Source organism: Musa acuminata, chromosome BXJ1-10 (assembly GCF_036884655.1).
Source record: "Musa acuminata AAA Group cultivar baxijiao chromosome BXJ1-10, Cavendish_Baxijiao_AAA, whole genome shotgun sequence".
NCBI lineage: Eukaryota > Viridiplantae > Streptophyta > Magnoliopsida > Zingiberales > Musaceae > Musa > Musa acuminata.
The window spans coordinates 29,027,483-29,048,167 of record NC_088336.1 but is presented as its reverse complement, the minus strand read 5'-3'; the positions used below and the strand labels follow the sequence as shown (position 1 = coordinate 29,048,167).

Here is a 20,685-nt window from a genome sequence, read left to right as displayed (position 1 = left end):
AGTTTCACCAAGTCCAAATCCGACGCACGACCTGTACTCAGTTTTCCAAATCATCCTAAATTTAATTACGAATCTATAATGAAGAGAGACAAGATGTCGTTCCAAGTCTAATGACCACGGGATCAAATCCAGTCGGATGACTTGAGCCAGCTTTTACGTCTACTCTCGCTGGTCAAGCAGTCAGGTGGCATATCGGTATCTCAGCCTTCACCGATAATCGATCAAGTTTCATTCATACGCATTGAGCTTTTAGGGAATTTTAAACCTTCAGATATCGACATCATCTTTAGCATCAATATGAAAATTCTAAACTTTCTACGTTTCACCGAGGCCATGTCTAACTTCTCTTCTTCCATGGACAAGGTAAGCAATTCATGAATACAAGCCACGCAGTCAAAGGATCTCCACGCCAAGTAACATACAGATCCGTAGCTCCACGCCCGGCTCCCCTCCATACAAGCACATCAGTGCTCTACTGCCTCCTATCTTGACTCTTTCTAAATACTTGGACTTTCCAAGGACTACTTTTCTTTCTGAAGGCTGGTCCGGCTGCGCAAGTCCTACTATTCAGCGCCTTTCTCCTTCCGGTCTCGACTTGCTTCCTCTTCCCTGTTACAACAAACAGAACACATGGATTAGCGTCACCAGGTACGATTCATGGAGACCGACTCTCGTAAACTTCGATCCAGAAATAGGTCATCCATGAGCTACTTCCTCGTCGTCTGCTCAGGTCTTTCTGCTCCATCCACCCGCTTCTCCTTGCTCTCCGAGATAGAAAACATAAACCATTAGCCTTCCGAATAGAATATGGATCATGGCCACCTAATCGCTTAGCTCCAGTCGATGCGTATGTCTGCCATGGACTCCTTCTTCCTCCTTGGGGCAGAAGCTCGAGGGAGGTTCCTCCAGATCGCCGGCCGCACTCTGGGTTGCACGTATATCTGCACATGGACTCCTCTCTCCCATCCGCCGATTAAGTATGTCATTTTCTATTCATGCTGCAACTTGTTCTTGCACGGGAAACAACTGGTGATTTCCTTCTCGACCAGCCTTTTGATCTCCACAGATGGATGGCACCGTGAGGAAGACGGCGATCTCCCGAGCTCCTCGTCGGGAAGCATCTCCCTGAGGCTCTTTAAAGCCTACCACGGATCCCTTTGCAGTATTCAGAATGGGTATGTTTTCCTCAAAAAGGATAAGATCAATCAGTAAGTTCTGGAGATCGGTATATCATTCTGCTTATCGAGTTGTGTTGACGTATAGTCTTTCCGTTCCTAGTTGTATTCCCGGGTTGGCCTACAAAGGTGCGCCTGCATACATCGAGTTAAGGGATGCAGATCTAATGACCTTGGCATGGATGAACGTACAACGGGAATTCTACCAGGTGATTAAATTCAGCTATTATTTTATGAATTAGAATGTTCTTCAAAGTGCTACCTTTAGAAATTCACGATGCTTATTTTGGATGCGTTTTCACTGTTTCAGGAAGCCGGAATAAAGGTTTGCTGTTGTCAGAACCCGTTGTTCCTATTAGTCTAGTGAATCTCAACCGATTTTATTTAAGAGCAACGATACTGCTTCTTTGTGACAGACTGCAGTATTCGTGGGATGCCGGAACGGAGAAATTGAATTAGGAATGACGATGTCACCGGATGTAATCTATCTGACGGCAATTACATGCGTTACGAATATTATTATTCATTTCGTTGTATACTCTTTCTCATCATCATCATCATCATCTTCTGGGTTTCGTTTGCAGACAAACCTGCATGTGATTATCCAGCAAGTGTTCGGTGAAGACTTCGTTCAACGGTACCAGTTAGGAGGAGGAGGAGGAAGAGACTTCATGCGGCACTCCCAATCAGGAAACCTCATACTGCCACCTGAACTGGGTTGGCCCTCACCGTCCTCCTCGTCACTTCGATCTTCATCAGCGGGAAGTCCCCAGAGCTCACATCTTCTTCTAACTAAACCAGGTGCTCCTTTTGTTCCTGAGGCGATCACAGAGCAACCACTGGCTCCGTCACACCAAATGCCCATGCAAGCCTACAACCCGAACCGAAATGTTCAATTCCCAGCCGCTACAGGTGATGATGAGGCAATGAGGAGAGCCATGCTTGCTGTTAACTGGTTGCCATCCTCGTCTTCTTCTCCACTTAGTCACCAGCTAGATCGGCAACAACACCAAATCTATCAGGGACGTATCGACCATCAAATTGGAGCTTTTAAAGCTTACGATCCAGCTCTTGCTCCAAAACCGGAGGCAAATCAGAACTTACCTGGCCAAAGAATGATTAAGATGGGCATCAACATCTTGACAGAAATTAACAGGATGAGGATGGAAGCTCGAGCGCAGGAACATCGGCCAACAAGTAACCAGTTGCACCACATCATATCAGAGCGCAGGCGTCGGAAGAAGATTAATGACTACTTTCATGCTCTCAGAGTGCTACTTCCGCCAGGATCTAAGGTACAAAGCTGGAACCAGATTTATAGAGAACGCACGATTAACATGTGGACTTCGCATCTATTCTAGAATGGCACAAGACTGCTTTCATTTAATCAACCAATTTTGACGTTCGATTATTCTCCCGACTACGCTTTTGGCCTCAAAATAAAACGTGTTTCTTTACTTCCGGTTTCAAATTATTAGATGGACTCAGCAATGGGAGTCCAGAATCAGCATTCATGATCATCATCACACCAGTAGATTAGAGATTTCGGCTCATCATTCTCGCACATGCCATGCGTTAGAGAGATGGTAGTAAAAACTGTGTGTGGAAGTTAGAAAGTACTACTGTGTTAGCTAGTTGCTTCCTTCACAACGATTTCGATAATTCCTTCTCTTTTCCAAATTCCATATCACAGAAGGACAACGTATCGGTGCTGGCAAACACGAAGACCTACTTGAATTCCTTGAAAGCTCGACTCTCTGAGCTTGAGGAGAGGAATCAAATGCTAGAACGTCAACTGAAGTCTGCCGACGACGCTGATGAAGTTAGTGATCGAAGCGAAAGAGTCGAAGTTCAGATAAGCCGATCCTCCGAGTTCAAATCAGAGGCGCAACAAATCAACCTCAGCCTCATCGTAAGGGAGGAATGTGATATGATAGATCTGGTTCTCCATGCGCTTCGACTCCTGAAAGAGATGAGAGACGTAATATTGATATCCATGGATGCAAGCACGAGATCGCCATCGAGAAATATATTCGCAAGGGCCAATCTTAAGCTACAAGTGAAGGTACGAGCCTTAACTAATCCGTCTTTATTTTGATAGTGTGAAGGTCTCGGTACTTGTACGTTCTTATATTTATTCTGTTTGGTTGGGGAAACCTTTTATTTCATGTCACGTGAAAGAACTTCTGATATAGGATAAATCTGGACGATACACCGATGCATGCATTTATCCTATCAATTGTTTTGACCTAGCAGTGGGATGATTTCGGCTTTCGCGTGTTCGATTTCACTCCGTCAACACATTAGTAAAGATTTCATCGAATAAAGATAGCTCCTACATTTCTTTATATTTTTGCTTGTGCATTGCGACTTAATGCTTCCACTAAACTTACTATGTGGCAGGTTTAAATGCAAATGGTAGTATCGGGAGATACTACCATTCATCTTCATGTGGATCACGTAATGATAGGCGTCCTGCCTTTATCGGATGAGTAAAAGGTTTAGTTGGCTGGTTGTGTTATCGACCAACAAATATAACTAGTATAATAACAATAATAATTAATAAGATTGTTCTAACAAAGAAATTAGCCATGTAGCGAAAGCTGAACAGCGATGCAACGCAATCTAAGGGCCTACCAAGCTTCCTACATTTGACAATCTTGTGGTCATTTCAATCGTACTTGTTCGTTTGTCAGCTCAATAAGCATGATGACCTACAACTCCTCCTCTGGCTGCTGCTTAGGAAGTTGAAGCCAATGATGGATCCAGTTGTGAGCAAGCTGGGGGAAACTCTCGGCTGACACCTCCTGTTCTTATCTCGGGGATCAAAGGTCTTATCTAAATCCTATTAACAATGAAATGTCTCTGGTGCAACAGGATAGTGATTGGGACGAGGGCAGGTTCGAGGAAGCCGTGACCAAAGCCGTCGTCGATGCGTTGGCACAAGGAAAAACGAAGACTCCATCACATTCTTCACCGGCCCATCAATCTTGACCATCTCTATTTTTCAGTTCGATGGCTCGAGAGACAAACAAGAAGCAGCAACATGGGGTGGTCAAATGAGGTAAATAAGGCAACGTAAAGGTGCCCATAAAGCATATCCAAAGGTGCAAGCTATCATGGAGGAGGGAGTATATATTTCTTCGGTGCCACACCGTAGAATGAAAAGCTCAAAGCTGGGGGGCAATGAGGAGGGGGGGGTACATTTTTTTTCTATTTAAACAGCGAGTTGTTTAGTGAGGATAACATGCGATGGTGGCCGGGTTTGACTGGCCAATTAGATCGATGGACTTTTGGTGTGTCACATTTTTCTTTTAGCTCTCCTTTTTCCTTTTTCATTCTGCATTTCCTCTCTCCTTCTCCAGTCGACATCATGGTCCATATACTTGAGACATCTGAAAGGTACATACCTCAATAGGAATTTGCAAACGTGCTGTATAATTATCGTGTAGGGTTTACTCGCGTCATAGTATATCACAACCGTCAATCTCTTGGCAGCCTTGCGACCAGACTATCTTGGAGTGCTGATAGCCATGTCTCGAACAGCCCGTGTCTTTGCGGTCGGCACCCGACCCAATTCGACATGATTCGAAGCCCATTACGGCCCATTTTTGTATATGGAAAGACGAATGCCCAACTCGTGAGAACTGAATCCACCCACTTAAGCAAGCTCGCTGACGTGTACGGCGTCCTCACAGATCTGTCGATCCTCTCACTATAGCGAGCGCGCGCGCAGCCGTGTGAATCGATCAGCCGATGGGGATCTGCAGAGGGTGGAGGAGCCCTCTTTTCTTCTCCCTTCTCCCTCTCGTCCTCTTCCTTCCTCTGATCCTCTCAGGTCTGTTTCCCATCATCAATCCTCTCTCTCTCTCTCTCTCTCTCGCTATAACCCGTCGTGCTCTGATACTTGTTATTTGCTGATTTCCAGTCTCAAAATTGCATAGTAGTAATCCGATCCCACAAGTTTCGAAGAGAAGTCGCCACCAATAAATCAGATCACCTCGTTCTCGGGCCTGCCGCTGGGCAGGGACTGCCCGACCGCCTCCAATGCCAAGGCATGTCTTCCAAACCTCTTGCTTATGTGTTCTGCTGATTTTGCAATTAAAACTCTCGCCATTAGATGAGTCTATCTAAGTTTCCTCCTTATGTATCTCTTGTCACAGGCCTCAGTGCTGTCAATAAGATCCATGCTTCAAGTTCACAACAGAACCTTCAAACTAGGGATGACATTTCGTTTGCAACAGATTATACAATCTACAACAACTCCATTAGATCGGATTCTTCTAGGATACGTGATGGTAACTGTTGCAAACAGTACGTATAGCAAAGCTGAAAGGTCCATTGGCATTCTGAATGTGCTCGTCGACTTCATACAGGTAATTAATTACATGTTTAAACATTAAACTAGATGCCCAAATTTTGCCATAAAGGCTGTTACCATGTCTACGCTATATCAGAGGTATTTTACTCTAAAAGTTTCGTTTTTGTTCGATAGTTTCTGACTTGGTCAGATATCTCTTAACTTTTTTCAAAGTAACTATTGTGAGATGCAGTTAACTTACTGCTAGTAATTGTTTCTTCCTTAATCGGATGTTATGAAATTTCAGGGAAACGGTTCATATATAAGCATCACATACCTTTCGAGTTATACAATAAGATACAGTTAGTCTTTAGATGGAACAAATTCACTCTTTTTTTTAGTCTCTTAAAGGTTGCTGCATCTTTGTGCTCATTAAAAAAATTTATTTGGTGAAGTTATACAATAAATTGAAGTATTTATTATTCCATGAAGCCTATATTTGATGGCTGGTGCTGCAACTTTCCTTTAGAAGTAATAAAAGGCAATAAAATATCTGAACTGATTTTTTCTACTCCTTTCATGGAATCTCATCATATAATCATGACTTATTCCAGATCAAAGGTATTTATAATAAATCCCTGATTATGTTTTGTGATTTTATTTCAGTAGTTTGCTGTTGTTATTCAGTTTAACTTTCATCTATTAATTTCTTAAATTCATTCACTAAGGTCCTTTTTCTGCCCTTATTAATTGGAGAAGCTCTATATTATAATCTTGAAGCTCCATATTTTGATCCTAATACCTCATATTGGAACCACAGATGATGTTTTAGTCTAGTTTTACCTTTGTTCAGTTGCTGAGCTAGAAGATTGTATGAGCACTTAATGTTTGTTTAACTTGGCTTTCTTATCTTTAGAACTCTGCGGGTGTCAATACCAAGAAGCAGCATAATTGTATTGACTGATCCTGCTTCTGACTTTACCATAAACAGAAGTAACACAACAATATTACCAATACTGGGAGATTATTCACAAGGAAATTTGTTGCTTCAGAGAATCAGCTCCTACATTGTAAGATCCTGTTCAAATAATTTATAACGAGCTTCAGTTGTTTTTATTCACACATTTTAAGCGATTATACATTGTTTTCTTAATTTACTGCATGAAATTATACTATTATCCATGTTCAGTTAGGTTGCTGGCTTACGAACAAACATACATAGGACTTTTGCACCAGGTTTTATTCCTTGTTTTCTTTTGTTTTATCCCTTTTTTTGGGTGAAGAGGAATCTAGCATCCAATTGTAATTAAACTGCCTATACATTTTTCACTCTTTTGATGTGTATATTAGTCATGATGCATCATGTTATTTCACTAATTATAAATGAACCTTTTGTTTAATATGAGGGAGCCAGAAGTTGTAGGTAAACCCTAGAAGTTTGGTATAACCAAGTTATTCAAATTTGCCATTTTTGTCATACTTATAAGATTCAGAAGTTTATGTGAATCATATGTTGATAATAAATATTTTAGTTGTGATGCAAATTGAAATGTTTAGCCACCAAGGTAGAAAGATTCAGAACAAGTAAATTGTCCAACTCTGTTTGTATAATAAAAAACTATAATATTTAAAAAGTTACTGTGGGTATTACTGGGAGATATAACAATTTCATTTAAACTATAATATGGAACTCTGTTTGTATAATCATAAACTATAATATTTAAAAAGTTACTGTGGGTATTACTGGGAGATATAACAATTTCATTTAAACTATAATATGAAACTCTGTTTGTATAAATGAATAATTTCATTTATATAATAATAATGTGAGGAAGAAAGCAAAGAGAAAGTAATGGGCTGGATGGACTGGACGGTTCTTCCATCCATATTGGTCAACCTACCAATTACAGGTCACTGAGAATAGTCTTTTCCATGTAGCTGAAAGTAGTGTAGCCTTTGCCTCAACGTTTATGAGGTACCAGCAATGACTCTTAACTACTTTTGCATGGTGCTTGTGAAGTTGAAATTATCAAAGGCACATGTTACATGGTTTTACAACTAATGAATTCCATCTGTTTTAGCTTATTGTTTTTATTTCTTTTTTTTTATGCTAATTAAATGTTACAGATTTTTGTGAATAATGTCTTTTCCAATGTATGACCATTTGTGATGTTGGATCAATGTAGGCATATCTAGAAGGAAGGCTTCAAGAACACTCGAAGGGGCTGAGGATTTATAGTCACTACATTTTCACTGATTCTGATATCGCTGTAGTTGATGATCTTGGGAATATTTTTCATAAATATCCTGATTTTCACCTGGTTCTCACTTTTCGAAGCAATAAATATCAGCCTTTAAACTCAGGGTTCATCGCAGTTAGAGGCACTGCAGATGGAATTTACACGTTGGTTCACTATTTGCCTTTTCATGATTGTGAGCTTCTGGTTTAGCAATTTGACAAATTTTTTTTTTTCTTTTTTTGGCTGTAGTGCAAAAATCTTCTTTGAAGAAGTCCTCAACGTCTACAGCTTGAAATTTATGAAGGCCTCCCGCATCCTTGGAGATCAGTTGGCCCTTCCATGGGTTGTTGAGTCTCATCTTCCATTTTCTCTGAGGAAGTGCACCATGCATGAAGCCTTTTCTGGTGAAATAAATGGCGTTTATAATTGGACCCCACCAGAAGGCGCTGGGCAGTTTCATGGCATGCCCTTGGATGTACAGGTAAAGCTTATTGCGGTTTTGAAGTGATGTTCCTTGTTTTGTTGGTTCCATCTTGATGAGGTCGTTTTTGGTAGTCCCATCACCCAATTTCAAGGATGACCAAAACTAACCTCCTAACATGTTGAATTTTTCATCGATATTGTTTCCCTTTTTGATTAGTTTATCTAGCTAGACTTTTGATTCTTGTTAGTTGTCAGAGAATTAAATTGCTTGTCTAATAGTTTGAGATTCTTTATGCGGAGGAGGTCTCGATGCGTCTTTAGTAACCTTTTAAGTTTAGACTGTGATGTGAGGCATTAAATCTACATTAGCAAGATATTTTAATTGGAACGCCTTGTGCAATCTATCAGGTTAGTCACTTCAAAGGCTCAAGGAAGCGATTGATGTTGCCGTCTTGATATGCTGTGTCTCATTTTGAGGAGCGGAAGAACAAAATATGATATTTGAAATCTGGTTTCCTACGCACACTAATGCTATTATGTAATTGGATTTTGTAAAATTAAATTTCTTTCTTTCTTTCTCAATCCCTGCATTTTGAGAGGACAATTGTTGGTCAAAACTGGGGAGATCTTGATTTCATGTACTAATATTGAAATATGTTCTTTTGTCATGATGCCCATCTGAAAAATGACGACAAAGTATTCATTATGATTTGTACCTCCGATGGTACTTATATGTTGGTTCACTCCCGTGGCCAATGTGTTTGTCATTGTGTCACTGCTGCGGGTGTGTTCATTGGTGGCGTATGGTGGTGAGAGAATTGCAACAAATCATAGAGATACAGTGTACATCACCTTCCCGGTAAGATTGGCCCTTCAGTCGGAGGTCGAGCGTTGAAGATGTATGCATCGGCATGGTTTATATCTTGGATGATGAGCCCTGGCCATCGCCAAATTGAGTTGGCCTAGTGTATCCTGAACGCCGATGCGTTACCAAAAGAATATTATGGTACCTTATGCAGGCTGACGATGAGAGAGCCGGATTCGCCGGCAAAGGTCGATTGGTCCATCGGCCGTGTGAACGGAAATGCTCCATGTGGCTATTGAATGACACCGATCAGATACAGAGGTGACACAATTAGTGCAACCTTATTAAAAACGATAAGTGGTTGAGCCGTCGCGGCTAATCTATTCAATGCATGACAGACAGCTAAAAGCAAACCACTCGCATCCACGCGCGTGCTGCATAATGATGTACCCATCGATCACATATTTAGACGGACGGATTTGAGTGGAGTTACGGTCTCTCACGGAGGCGGCCGGCAATTATTTACCACCCTGGCAAGAGTTCCGAAACAACTAACTGGTGGGACGCGACATGGCAGCTGCAGCCATAAGCACTAATAATTGCATGCCCTTTCGTCCACCACACCTCGGCCTTGGCTTTTACTTGACGTGAGAAGCCTTTCTTTCTTTTGATAATTCTTGTTTTTCTTCGTGAGAAGCCTTTCGTTCACCGGTTGGGAATTCTAATCCACAACATGTGCCATTTAAGTTGACGAGGAGGGAGGGGCGTCCTATCGAGGACGTGCACCGGAACTTACTTTCTTTTGCATTATCAATATTGTTCATCGGAGTCCACTCCACGAATCGACCACCAGCCAACGTTGAACCAAACATTCTCCGATCGATACGTGGATTCCACTTCGGTTTCCAGAAACAACTCAGAAAACACTACTCGGCGTCAAACCTGTCCATGTGCTCGAAAGCAGATGCGGGTCCCACAGGTACGTGTATCTGCACCGTAACTCCTCTGCCACGAGCGCCACTATTCTGTTGCCAAAATCCACTCGCGCCTACGGTCAGCGCCGTCATAATCCAGAACACCAACTCTTCCCCGTCTCCATTAATCCGTCCTCGCACAATGCAACGACTCCATCCTGCCGGTCAACCGTTCCTATCGCAACAACCCGATGCACCCTCCTCTCCCCCCGCGTCCCCACCATTCAGTATACAGGCCATATAGCAAACCTAGGATGATTGGTTGTAACGGGGGGGGGAAGGACAGAGGAGGGAGGGAGAGATAGAGAGAAGGCAGAATTCTGATTAAGAAACCGATGACTTCTGTTCCCTTCAACATTTCCGGCCCTCCTCCTCCTCCTCCTCCTGCTGCCATTAGAGAACCCATCCTCGCTCGCCCGGAAGACGACCCACCCAACACAACCACCGCTCTCCTCTCCGCCTACTCCACCCCCGACGACGCCTCCCCTTCGGGCCTCCGCCGGCCCCACACCGCCTTCCTGTTTTCAGCCCTCGTCATCACCACCTGCACGGCTGTCGCCGCCGCCGCCGCCTTCGCCTTCCTCTTCTTTACCTCCTCTGCTGCCGCCAAAGATCCCATCTTTGATCATCGGAGTCAGGCGAGGCCCCTCTCCAGGCTCTCCCGCCCCGTGCTCCTCCTCATCTCCTCCGACGGGTTCCGCTTCGGCTACCAGTTCAAAACCGCTGCGCCCAACATCCATCGCCTGATCGCCAATGGCACCGAAGCGGAGACCGGGCTTATCCCTGTTTTCCCGTCCCTCACCTTCCCCAACCACTATTCTATCGTCACCGGACTCTATCCGGCCCACCACGGTATCATCAACAACCACTTCGTCGACCCGGTGTCCGGCGCCGCCTTCAATATGGGCAGCCACGAGCCGGAGTGGTGGCTGGGAGAGCCGCTCTGGGAGACCACCGTCGACCAGGGGTTCAATGCCGCCACCGTCTTCTGGCCCGGATCCGAGGTCAAGAAGGGATCTTGGGACTGCCCTCCCAGGTTTTGCCGCCACTACGACGGTTCGGTGCCCTTCGAGGAGCGCGTCGACGCCATTCTGAGCTACTTCGATCTCCCGAGCAGCGAGATCCCTGTGTTCATGACTCTCTACTTCGAGGACCCAGATGAGCAGGGCCACAAGGTCGGTGCCGACGATCCGGAGATCACCGCCGCGGTGGCTCGGATCGATGACATGATCGGGAGATTGATCGCCGGGCTGGAGAAAAGAGGGATCTTTGAGGACGTGACCATAATTCTATTAGGTGACCACGGAATGGTGGGCACTTGCGATAAAAAGCTCATATTTCTGGATGACCTATCTCCGTGGATCAAGATCCCGCGGGACTGGGTCCAGTCCACGAGTCCTCTGCTCGCGATTCGCCCGCCCGCCGGCGTTTCCCCGTCGGACGTGGTAGCGAAGATGAATGAAGCGCTGGGGTCGGGAAAGGTCGAGCATGGGAACTATCTGAAGATGTATCTGAAAGAGGATTTACCGGAGCGACTGCATTACTGGGAGAGCCACAGGATTCCGCCCGTCATCGGGCTGTTGGAAGAAGGGTACAAGGTGGAGCAGAAGAGAACGAAGAGGAACGAGTGCGGAGGAGCGCATGGATACGACAATGCATTTTTCTCGATGAGGAGCATTTTCGTAGGTCACGGCCCTCGGTTCCAGAGGGGACGCAAGGTGCCATCTTTCGAGAATGTGGAGATATACAACGTGATCGCCTCCATCCTGAACCTGAAGGGAGCACCCAACGACGGATCCGCCTCGTTTCCCAGCTCCGTTCTTCTCTCGCTTGCTTGAGGCGTGTTCATTCGGGTCTTAGGAAAGAGACACGTTTTACACAGTATGATTGTTTTCAAAACGCAACACCATGAGATCAGTGGGAAAAAACTTTCCAGTGCAGCGACGAACCATTGGCACGGCTGTCGTCCTTGGTGGACTCGGTGCGTCAAGCTAGTTGAACTCTTTCAGGTTATCTGATCCCAGGTGAGCACGGTGTGGAGCCCCACTTCGCATCGGAGCCGTGGGCATGGATCGACCCTCTCTCTCTCTCTCTCTCTCTGTTGAGGACTGCGGAGTTGTCTAGTTAGGAGTTCTCGAAAACTCCGTTGCTTTGTTTGGACTTTCAACTTTTGAGCCAAATCGATACCACACTGTCGAAATCCGAAGGGAAAGTCCCCAAAAAAAAAAAAAGGGTTGCTTTTAAAGACGATAATACGAGAGCAGTGAAGATAAGTAGGCAATCGACTCGTCCGTCATCCCTGGTGTCTGCCGCTTAGCCAGTAGCCATGGTCGAAAAGAACAAATGGGTGGAGTACGACTCTGCGTCGGACCACGGTTTGCAAGGCGGACTCTTTCACCATCTCACGACATGTGAAAGCAAGCCATAACCTAGTGGCGATCGGAATTTAGAGCTCCTCATCGTCGGTCAGGTCGTCGTGATATTTCTCCTGGTGTTTTCCGTGGTCTAAATGCAAACCATGGGACAAGACTCGCTCACTTATACGATAATAGCCGCTTGTCGTCAAGGACCCCATTATGTGGATGCCATCGCATGAGCCACACAAAATATTGTTTGATACGACCAGCTACCAAACACATGGTAGAGTAAAGATACTGGCATCAGTGTTGAAAATACTCGGCCAAGTCCTCTTTAAAAGAAGCAAATTACATATAGGTCGAATATTACATGTATTGCTGTCTAACTTCGACAAATATTCAGCCATTCATCAAAACAAAAATGGGTGTCCAAACATGCATCATACACTATGTCTTTCGCTTGCCGCAGCTCCACCTCAGCCACTCGAAGATGGATGCGTTACCTTGGTGGAAAGATGATCTATCCTATTTAATGACATTTGAACAACAGAACATTTATCTCCGTACGTCAGCTCCACTGGCGACTGCTGCCATATCGATCTCGGAATCCACCATGACCTATCCAAAAGAAAAACGGTCAAATCGTATAGCCTGAAACCCAGTGAATCCGGATATTATCATCTAAACAGAACCACCAAATAAGAGGCATCCCCAAGTTGAAAAATCATTCTATGGATAGGGAAAGATATTTAACTTGGTAACTATCCACTCAAGTTGAGAGTACTTTTCCCAACAGCAGTGTAATGAGCTCATCAAGTAATGAGGCATCTGCTTAAGCAACTAGCAACAGCTTTGATCTTAATAAGAGTATGCAGATTAAAGTGCATGAGATAATATCCACCAGTGCCAGTGAACATAGTCAGCTTGAGTTACACAATACAGTAATAAGAGGACTGCAAGAGCCACAACTTGCTTAGGTAGCAAACTTGAAATTTGTTGGAAAGTTAAAAGCATGAAATACACTAACCTGCTGGGGGAGGGGGTCCGCGACCCATTTTAGCCAGCTCGGGATTAACTTTCTGCCCAGCTTCTTCTAATATTTTAATAAGATCTTTTGCAAATCTTGCATTAGCTGCAGTGAAAAAGGTATATGCAGTTCCCTTGGCCCCAGCTCTTCCCGTTCGCCCAATACGATGCACATAATCCTCCAAGGATCCAGGAAAGTCATAGTTGATCACATATTTCACGTCCTTCACATCTGTAATCAGAAATTAAAAAAAAAAAACACACACATGAAAAGAGGTAAATGCTCAGCTGATAGATACCTAGAATATCCCCTATAAAATCAGAAATTGCATATTGCACTAAAAGCTAACTAGAATATCTTATAACAAAGTCATACCCAAACCACGAGCAGCAACATCAGTAGCAGTCATTATAGGACTCTTCCCTGATTTAAATTCAGAAAGGACCCAGTCCCTTTCAGCTTGACTTTTATCACCATGAATAGACAGAGCAGGCCAGCCATCAGTTCGTAGCTGTCTTGTGATCTGGTCACAACCCTTCTTGGTGTCCATGAATATCAGAATTCGGCTACCATCCATGATATCCTCCAGCAGTTTGACCAATCTGACAAAGAAAAAGTTAGTTCTCATCACATGCCAAAATTGCTCTCACACTGGACCACCAATATAAATGATATCCTACTTGTTATATTTCTGATTCTCTGAAACAATCTCTACACGCTGGTGTATTGCATGATTAGCTTTCAAGTCTATGGAACCGATAATCACCTGAACCATGAGAATAGCTGATTCCGTCAGATTGTGGTAAAGAAGATATAGTGCAGCGAACCCACCTGTGAACTGCCTTGTTTGGCCATAAACATTACCTTGTATGGGTTATACAGAAACTGCCTTGCAAGTTGTTCGACCTCCTTGGGCCAAGTAGCACTCCAGTAAAGGGTCTGACGATCTGGGCGAATCTATTGCGGAGCAAAAATAGAATAAAAATCAGCCTTCAAGATTGATAAGCCTAAACCTATACCCTTGTATCACTTAGGGTCTAAACTACCACTAACTAATGTAATATTTTTCAAATTCATATTAATCAAGCAATGCAGTAATTGGATAATAAAAAAACACAAGGTAATATGCTGGAGTCACAATGACAGAAAATGATAAAACTGGGGACGATAACAGAAAATCATGGTGATGACCTGAGATACAGTCTCAAATAACCAAATAAAACCTATAAACAGATGAAATTAATACAATATTTTCCAAAGGGACTTATAATTAACTTCTGGCGTTTTGCAAATTAAAAGTAAAAGATTCAGGAAACCATAAAATTACAATATCTACATAGAAGATCCAGACTTAATAGAGCAATTTCTGAAGTAAAATAGAAAAGAAGTATACAAAACCAAAATGACAACTGATACATGAAGAGGAAAAATCAACAAAAGCACAAATTTTAAAAAACAAAATACCTGGGAAATAATTTTCCGCATCTGAGGTTCAAAGCCCATGTCTAGCATTCGATCAGCCTCATCCAAAACAAGATATGTGACCCTCCTTAAGTTTGTATGGTGTGACTCCAACATATCGATAAGACGTCCAGGTGTAGCAATAACAATCTCAACACCTGATAGAAGGAAGCAGTATATTAATATATTGCATAATGCGGAACTAGGTAATGGTTTCATAGCTTAATAAGATAAAGAATTTGCGTTTGACAAATTTAATTCATGTAAGAGAATCATATATTCATCTTTGTCCATACAAAAATATATAATTTCTTCAGAAAATAATAGATAAATAACAAAAAGGGCTTTCACACTCCAAATTCCAAATCAGATATTATTATAAAATCCCAATCTGTCCAATCAACTCTTTATATATCTTTTAAGAGAAGACTGATGTCCATGTATGATTTTCTATCAACAATGGTTCCCCAACTTTTTTAAGGGGAAATTGGTTAAACGGATTTCAATCAAATAATGGGACAATTTTTTCTAAAGAACAAAAAGGAAGTAACAAGACATCAGTGCACCTTTTAATGGATTTCAATCAAACAATGGGACTTTTTTTTCCTAAAGAACAAAAAGGAAATAGCATGACATCAGTGCACCTTTTTGAAGATCTCGAACTTGAGGACCCTTTGGAACCCCACCATATATACAAGTGTTCTTTATCTTTGAGGATGCTCCAAACTTAGTCGCTTCTTGTTGTATCTGAACAGCAAGTTCACGAGTTGGAGCCAAAACCAGAACAATTGGACCATCACCAGGAGCTTCAAAAAAATCACATACAGGAAACAAATTGATTAGTGCATGCACTGACAACAAGCATATCTAATGCATGTTCAAGCAAAAAATGCTGGATCTGTATACCTAAAACTGGCTGAGCATTAACATGGATAATGGCAGGTAACAAATAAGCTAGCGTCTTTCCAGATCCAGTTTCAGCAATACCAATGAGGTCACGACCCTTCAAAGCCATTGGCCACCCTTGTGCTTGTATAGGAGTAGGCTCTACAAATCCAGCCTTTTCAATTTCTTGCATAACATATTCTGGAAAGTCAACAATAAAACAACAAAAATTTTAGTCACCAACAAACAAGAACTTTCTTAGACCAGCTAGATCTCAGACCATGTCGTACAGGATGGGACTCAAAGAAATAGGAAGATAATTCCATTTACAAGAGCATGTCCAGTAAAAAAAAGGAGCAAACAAATTCTAGTATAAGCACATGTTTATGGAACTACTCAGAAAGCTTCTGATTTGATGCTATAGTGTACTGGGCAAATATATAAGAGTGGATAAAAAAGGCACATAATGTGAGGGCCTTGCATCACAGGAAGATTGCTCCTACTCGACATGAGTGTCAGATTCACAAAAACAAAATCTCTGTAAGCAAAGGCTCTTCTCAAACCTCAAATTTGTAGGAATCTCGTGCATTGACTAATTTCATAAAACCCACATTATAGGATAAATCCACAAAAGCTTGTATACCATGTAAAAGCTACACGAGAGGGATCAGTGAAAATATTGTAATTGGATGCTTGTAGCTAAATAAATAATTGAATATGGCCAGAGTAAGGAAGGAAAAGATGAATAGGGTCAACAACCTACAATTTCACCAGAATAGTTCCCCTAATTTTGAACACAGGCACAAGCTATATCCTCTCATAACCTGTTTAGTAATGACACAATTATTCAGACTAAACTTTGTCGTTAGGTCATCATGGTTTGGGCTTCCAAATTTAAACTAATGTAAAACTGATAACCTGAAGTACTTCTGTTAATGGAAATGAGTTTATATGAATAGAATTTGCACATCTTGTATAAGAAGATGCTAACATTTTGTTAAACTTAAGCAAAAATAGCCATATTGATAATTGATTACACTAGACAGATAGCAATTTGATCAATAGCTTCCCTGTGTTTGAAACTGTTACTACCAAACTGACAAATATTTTCATGCTTGGAGTAATAAACAAATGCTATGGATGAAATATAAAATAGACCCAATAAAAGTCCAAAATATTGTCAGTTAGGCTAACGTACCTATGAATAACAGGTTAAGATAAAGGCAATAGAAGTCTAAACTAAGAAAACGAACAATGAGGTTTTATGGGCCCCAAACAATAAATGTCAAATGCATGGTAATATAAGACATTATGGTTGAAGCAAGGTGAAAGAGTCACTTCAAACTTATTTAATGGAACTATAAACCAAGGACCTTATTTGATGATGTATAACCAAGTTTTGAAGACAAAGTAACAATACAAAAAGAAATCATGAGAAAACAATGTGCAGGAATTTTGATGATACATATTGTGGAATTTTTTGCTGATAAGGGTTTGAACAGCGAACTATTTTACTGAATTAATATTTTTTAAAAAAATGACCAAAAGAAGATGAATATTTCAAAATATATATAGAAGAATAACACCCCAAATAATTGGGACATCACAACTTATCTAAAAAGAAATACAATTTTAAAAGAAAAGTTCAATAACCCAGCTTAGCTTTATGTCAAGTAGATACATCATAGAAGTTATTTACTTCTTAGAAAAACTATTGGACATATTCTAAAGAGAAGAAAAATTAATCCAACAAAGGTGGGGCTGTGGGACAACTAAGTGGATATCTAGTACCATGAAACATGAACAAAAATGATTGTTCTTGCAGAGGGTCGTTGGTCGATTAGGTGAAAAAATATAAGAGGATAGCAAGTTTTGTTTACTTGGTGAGAATACCACAGTGGCAAATGATCCATGTGGCTAGCCGACTTGTTTCTACAGACAGGCCTAAAATCATGTAAGAGAAATAGTTAAGACAAATGAAAAACTCGAAGTGGTGAAGGTTTAGACTACCTAGAGTGGAGCCTCAGTCTGCGGCATCACACGCACGAAGGTCACATCTTGATGTGGTGTTACTTCTCAGAAAAGATGTGAAATCAACATATTCTTGAAAATTTAGTATGACCAAACCATGTGATAGAACTGACAGCACAACTTATACATCTTGCTACCTAAGATTACAACACATCAGGTATACTCGGTGCAGGGGCAGAAGGCAGGATGGAATAAATTCTCTAAATCCTAATCTGACTAGAGGAGAAACATCCCCTTTGGGTGCAGGCGTGAACGATCATACCAAATCTTTGCTACGAAGCAGAAAGATACGAACACGGGATCCAAGTACAATCCTAGGCACGGAATCTTGCAACATGGTAGAATAGCAATAAGAACCTGGGAAACCGATGTCCTGGAACTCTCTGACGGGTTTTGGCACATCACGGCCCTCGACGGTGATCTCCCTCTTCCGGCGGTACGCCTCCACCTCCTCCTCGGTCATAGCAGCCACGGAGGGGGCCTCTACGTAGAAGTTCTTCTCGAAGGGAGTGAGCAGCCCATCCAGGTCGCCGGTGGCCCCCGCGTCTCGCTTGCCGGAGGGCTCGAATCCCCTGCTGTAGCTCTGTGAACTCCCGCCGAATCCTGCATCGCTGATTTGAGATCGAAAAATAGATGAATCCCTAATCTTTCATGTGTCCTTGGGTTAGGGTTAGGGTTAGGGTTAGGGGTTAGGTGCAGAGCTTTAGGATTACCTTCTCCGGTCGCGGTAGGAGCCGGGGTCGGCGGCGCGGCTGTCGTAGCGGCTCATCGATTGGAGTTCCCTCCCCCCAAAAAATGCCGATTTATGATATTAAAATCTGGTGTTCGCCTTCAATTCGAGGAGAGAGCAGGAAGGAAAGAGGCGGAGGTGGGGACTGCGGCAAATGGTAGTGAGGAGAGAAGAGGGCCTCCGAATCGAGGGAGGCAGGCTGATTGATGGACCGACGATATAAGAGATGCTTAGTCGGTCATCGACACTTCGTGGGCTGGGGAAGCTATTATGTGCGACAAACGGTTGATCGCTTTTAGCATCGGGATTTCTGAATTTTTAAATATTATATTTGGGTCTCTATAATTTTAAAATTACTATAATTTATTTTATTTTTAATCACGCGGTTTGTATCCTTAATCACATGCGGAATTAATTTCCAAATTAAAGGTAAAATGGTCAATATAAGAACGAGTTGACTTTTACCCAACTTAATATCAATCTCCCATTCAGTAGATCCTCCTCCCACTTGAGCTGATACACCATCACATCGTCGCCGCACCACGAGATCCCCGTAATGAGCTGTCCGGAACTCTTAGCGATCAATTTTGCCATCGAACTGTTACGGTCGTCTGGGTTAGGCACGAGGGTTATCCAATATGTACTCGACTCCTCCATCGGAGCCTTTTATTTCGATGGAATCCCTTGAGAATCGTAGAGGAGCTATCATTCCCAGTCGTTGGCAGGGTGGCTTGGATTCAAGTCTCGCTCGACCGCGAGGGCCCTGTATCGTCGGGAGGCTCGGTGCTATTGACAGAGACGATGTGGGAGGCAGAAATCTCGCCGCCTGATCGGCATCGGAAGGTGATTTTATCGTGGCTCCTCAGAGGTGCGAGAGCAGAAGCGAAGAGCTTGACTATGCGCAGAGGTATAAGGTGGCCGTGAACCTCGACGGACAAGGTGTTTAAAAGTTTGAGCTTTTGCACCACGTTGTGACTGGCGGAGCCCTCGGTGGCGGAGGTGGTGATCACTCCCTTTCATCACAGCCCTTTCCACTCCCTCGCACCCCAGTGGAAGTCAACGTTCTTGGCAGTGTTGGGTGGTAGATGCGGCAGCTCGATTCCCTCAACAATGAAATGAGACTGCCATCGGAGCAGCGATCGGTGCAAACTCCACTTCCCGAGGGCAGTGGAGGAGATGATTGAGCCCAACACCACTACCGGCGGTTCCGATCATCTTCGCCAAGATCGCTTCTTGGGCTGCTATGGTCAAGAAGATCCGCTTTCATAGTCGAGTCATTATCCACCTCCTTCTACTCTTCCTCTTATTCGGCCTCTGTGTCATACACCACATCAAGCCCAACTAGAAGTCAAAGATGAAGGAAAGGTTCGCTAGGTACGAGGGAGAAGGTCTTGAGCACCGAGCTCGACGGTGGCGGTCGATGAGGTGGAAGATGGTGTCGGGGATGCAGAGGATGGTCTCCTCAACAAGAGGCAGCAGGTTGGGGTTTTCGACCTTTGCGTCGTCCTCACTTGGGGTTTTAATTCGAGTAAAAATCAATGCTCCGTCTTCTTGTATTGACCATTTTACCCTTAATTTTGGTATCAATTCTATAAGTGTTATAGATTTTCGTAAAAAAACTGACGGCATGATTAAAAAAATAAAATAAAATATATTAATTTTAAAGTTATAGGGACCAAATATGATTTTTAAAAGTCCAAAATTTTGGATGCTAAAAAGGGTCAACCACGGAAATGGTAGGTAATTAGTCTGGATTAAGGCGTAAGAGTTTTGTTTTCCTTTAACCCTAATCTTATGTTTGACATTACTTTGTGATTGATCGAATTAACAAGAAAGAAGAATAAAAAATTATATAATTGTGACGTGGACCCTTTTACTTTATGTTATCGTAATCGTCCTAATCAGTTTACTTTGACAAATAGCAACAGGAATCGTGTATTCTTTTGATACACGAATGGTCAAGGTTTATGGGAACAACGGGGCCCACCCGAAACTGCCGTGTGACCATTTAAATTTTAAATCAAAGATAGTACGACATAATAAAAATAGTCCGATCCCGTTCCCCTCTCTCTCTCTCTCTCTCTCGCTCTCTTCACTCCACTACCGTTTAATCTGGTGAGAGATGACTTATATGGGTCGGTTCGCCGTGCGTTGACTGGTTTGTCTCTGTTCCAGTGAGTGTTCTGCTTCTCTCCCTCCCTCTCCCTCTCCCTCTCCCTCTCGTCTCCTCCGATGGACGAAGCTTTGGGACACAATGAGTGGAAGCTAAATAACCCG

The 20,685-nt window shown here is 42.8% G+C and overlaps 3 protein-coding genes across 5 annotated transcripts; 2 read left to right on the top strand and 1 right to left on the bottom strand.

Moving 5' to 3' along the window:
- Positions 1-556: 556 nt before the first annotated feature.
- LOC108951554 (putative transcription factor bHLH041) lies at positions 557-5,531 on the top strand. Of its 3 annotated transcripts, none has more exons than XM_065087654.1 (10): positions 557-977; positions 1,050-1,175; positions 1,279-1,384; positions 1,486-1,500; positions 1,592-1,654; positions 1,760-2,470; positions 2,869-3,240; positions 4,053-5,013; positions 5,104-5,230; positions 5,339-5,531. In XM_065087654.1, the coding sequence occupies exons 1-8, from the start codon at positions 844-846 to the stop codon at positions 4,167-4,169; spliced, it is 1,644 nt and encodes a 547-aa protein (XP_064943726.1). In that variant the 5' UTR covers positions 557-843; the 3' UTR covers positions 4,170-5,013; positions 5,104-5,230; positions 5,339-5,531. The 3 variants fall into 3 exon arrangements, with proteins under 3 accessions (XP_064943726.1, XP_064943725.1, XP_064943724.1); XM_065087653.1 differs by having other exon boundaries at positions 1,592-1,892; positions 1,977-2,470; XM_065087652.1 differs by having other exon boundaries at positions 1,592-2,470.
- Positions 5,532-10,048: 4,517 nt separating this feature from the next.
- Positions 10,049-12,123, top strand: LOC103968839 (uncharacterized). The gene has a single exon (XM_009382169.3). It carries the CDS (start codon positions 10,253-10,255, stop codon positions 11,753-11,755), a length of 1,503 nt encoding a protein of 500 aa, XP_009380444.2. The 5' UTR covers positions 10,049-10,252; the 3' UTR covers positions 11,756-12,123.
- A 460-nt stretch (positions 12,124-12,583) lies between these two features.
- LOC103968838 (DEAD-box ATP-dependent RNA helicase 20) lies at positions 12,584-18,750 on the bottom strand. Its single transcript, XM_009382168.3, has 10 exons — positions 18,392-18,750; positions 18,036-18,289; positions 15,669-15,848; positions 15,407-15,568; positions 14,766-14,920; positions 14,166-14,258; positions 13,982-14,067; positions 13,677-13,903; positions 13,302-13,532; positions 12,584-12,892 (listed from the first exon to the last, which is right to left on the bottom strand). Exons 1-10 carry the CDS (start codon positions 18,445-18,447, stop codon positions 12,843-12,845), a joined length of 1,494 nt encoding a protein of 497 aa, XP_009380443.1. The 5' UTR covers positions 18,448-18,750; the 3' UTR covers positions 12,584-12,842.
- Positions 18,751-20,685: the final 1,935 nt, after the last annotated feature.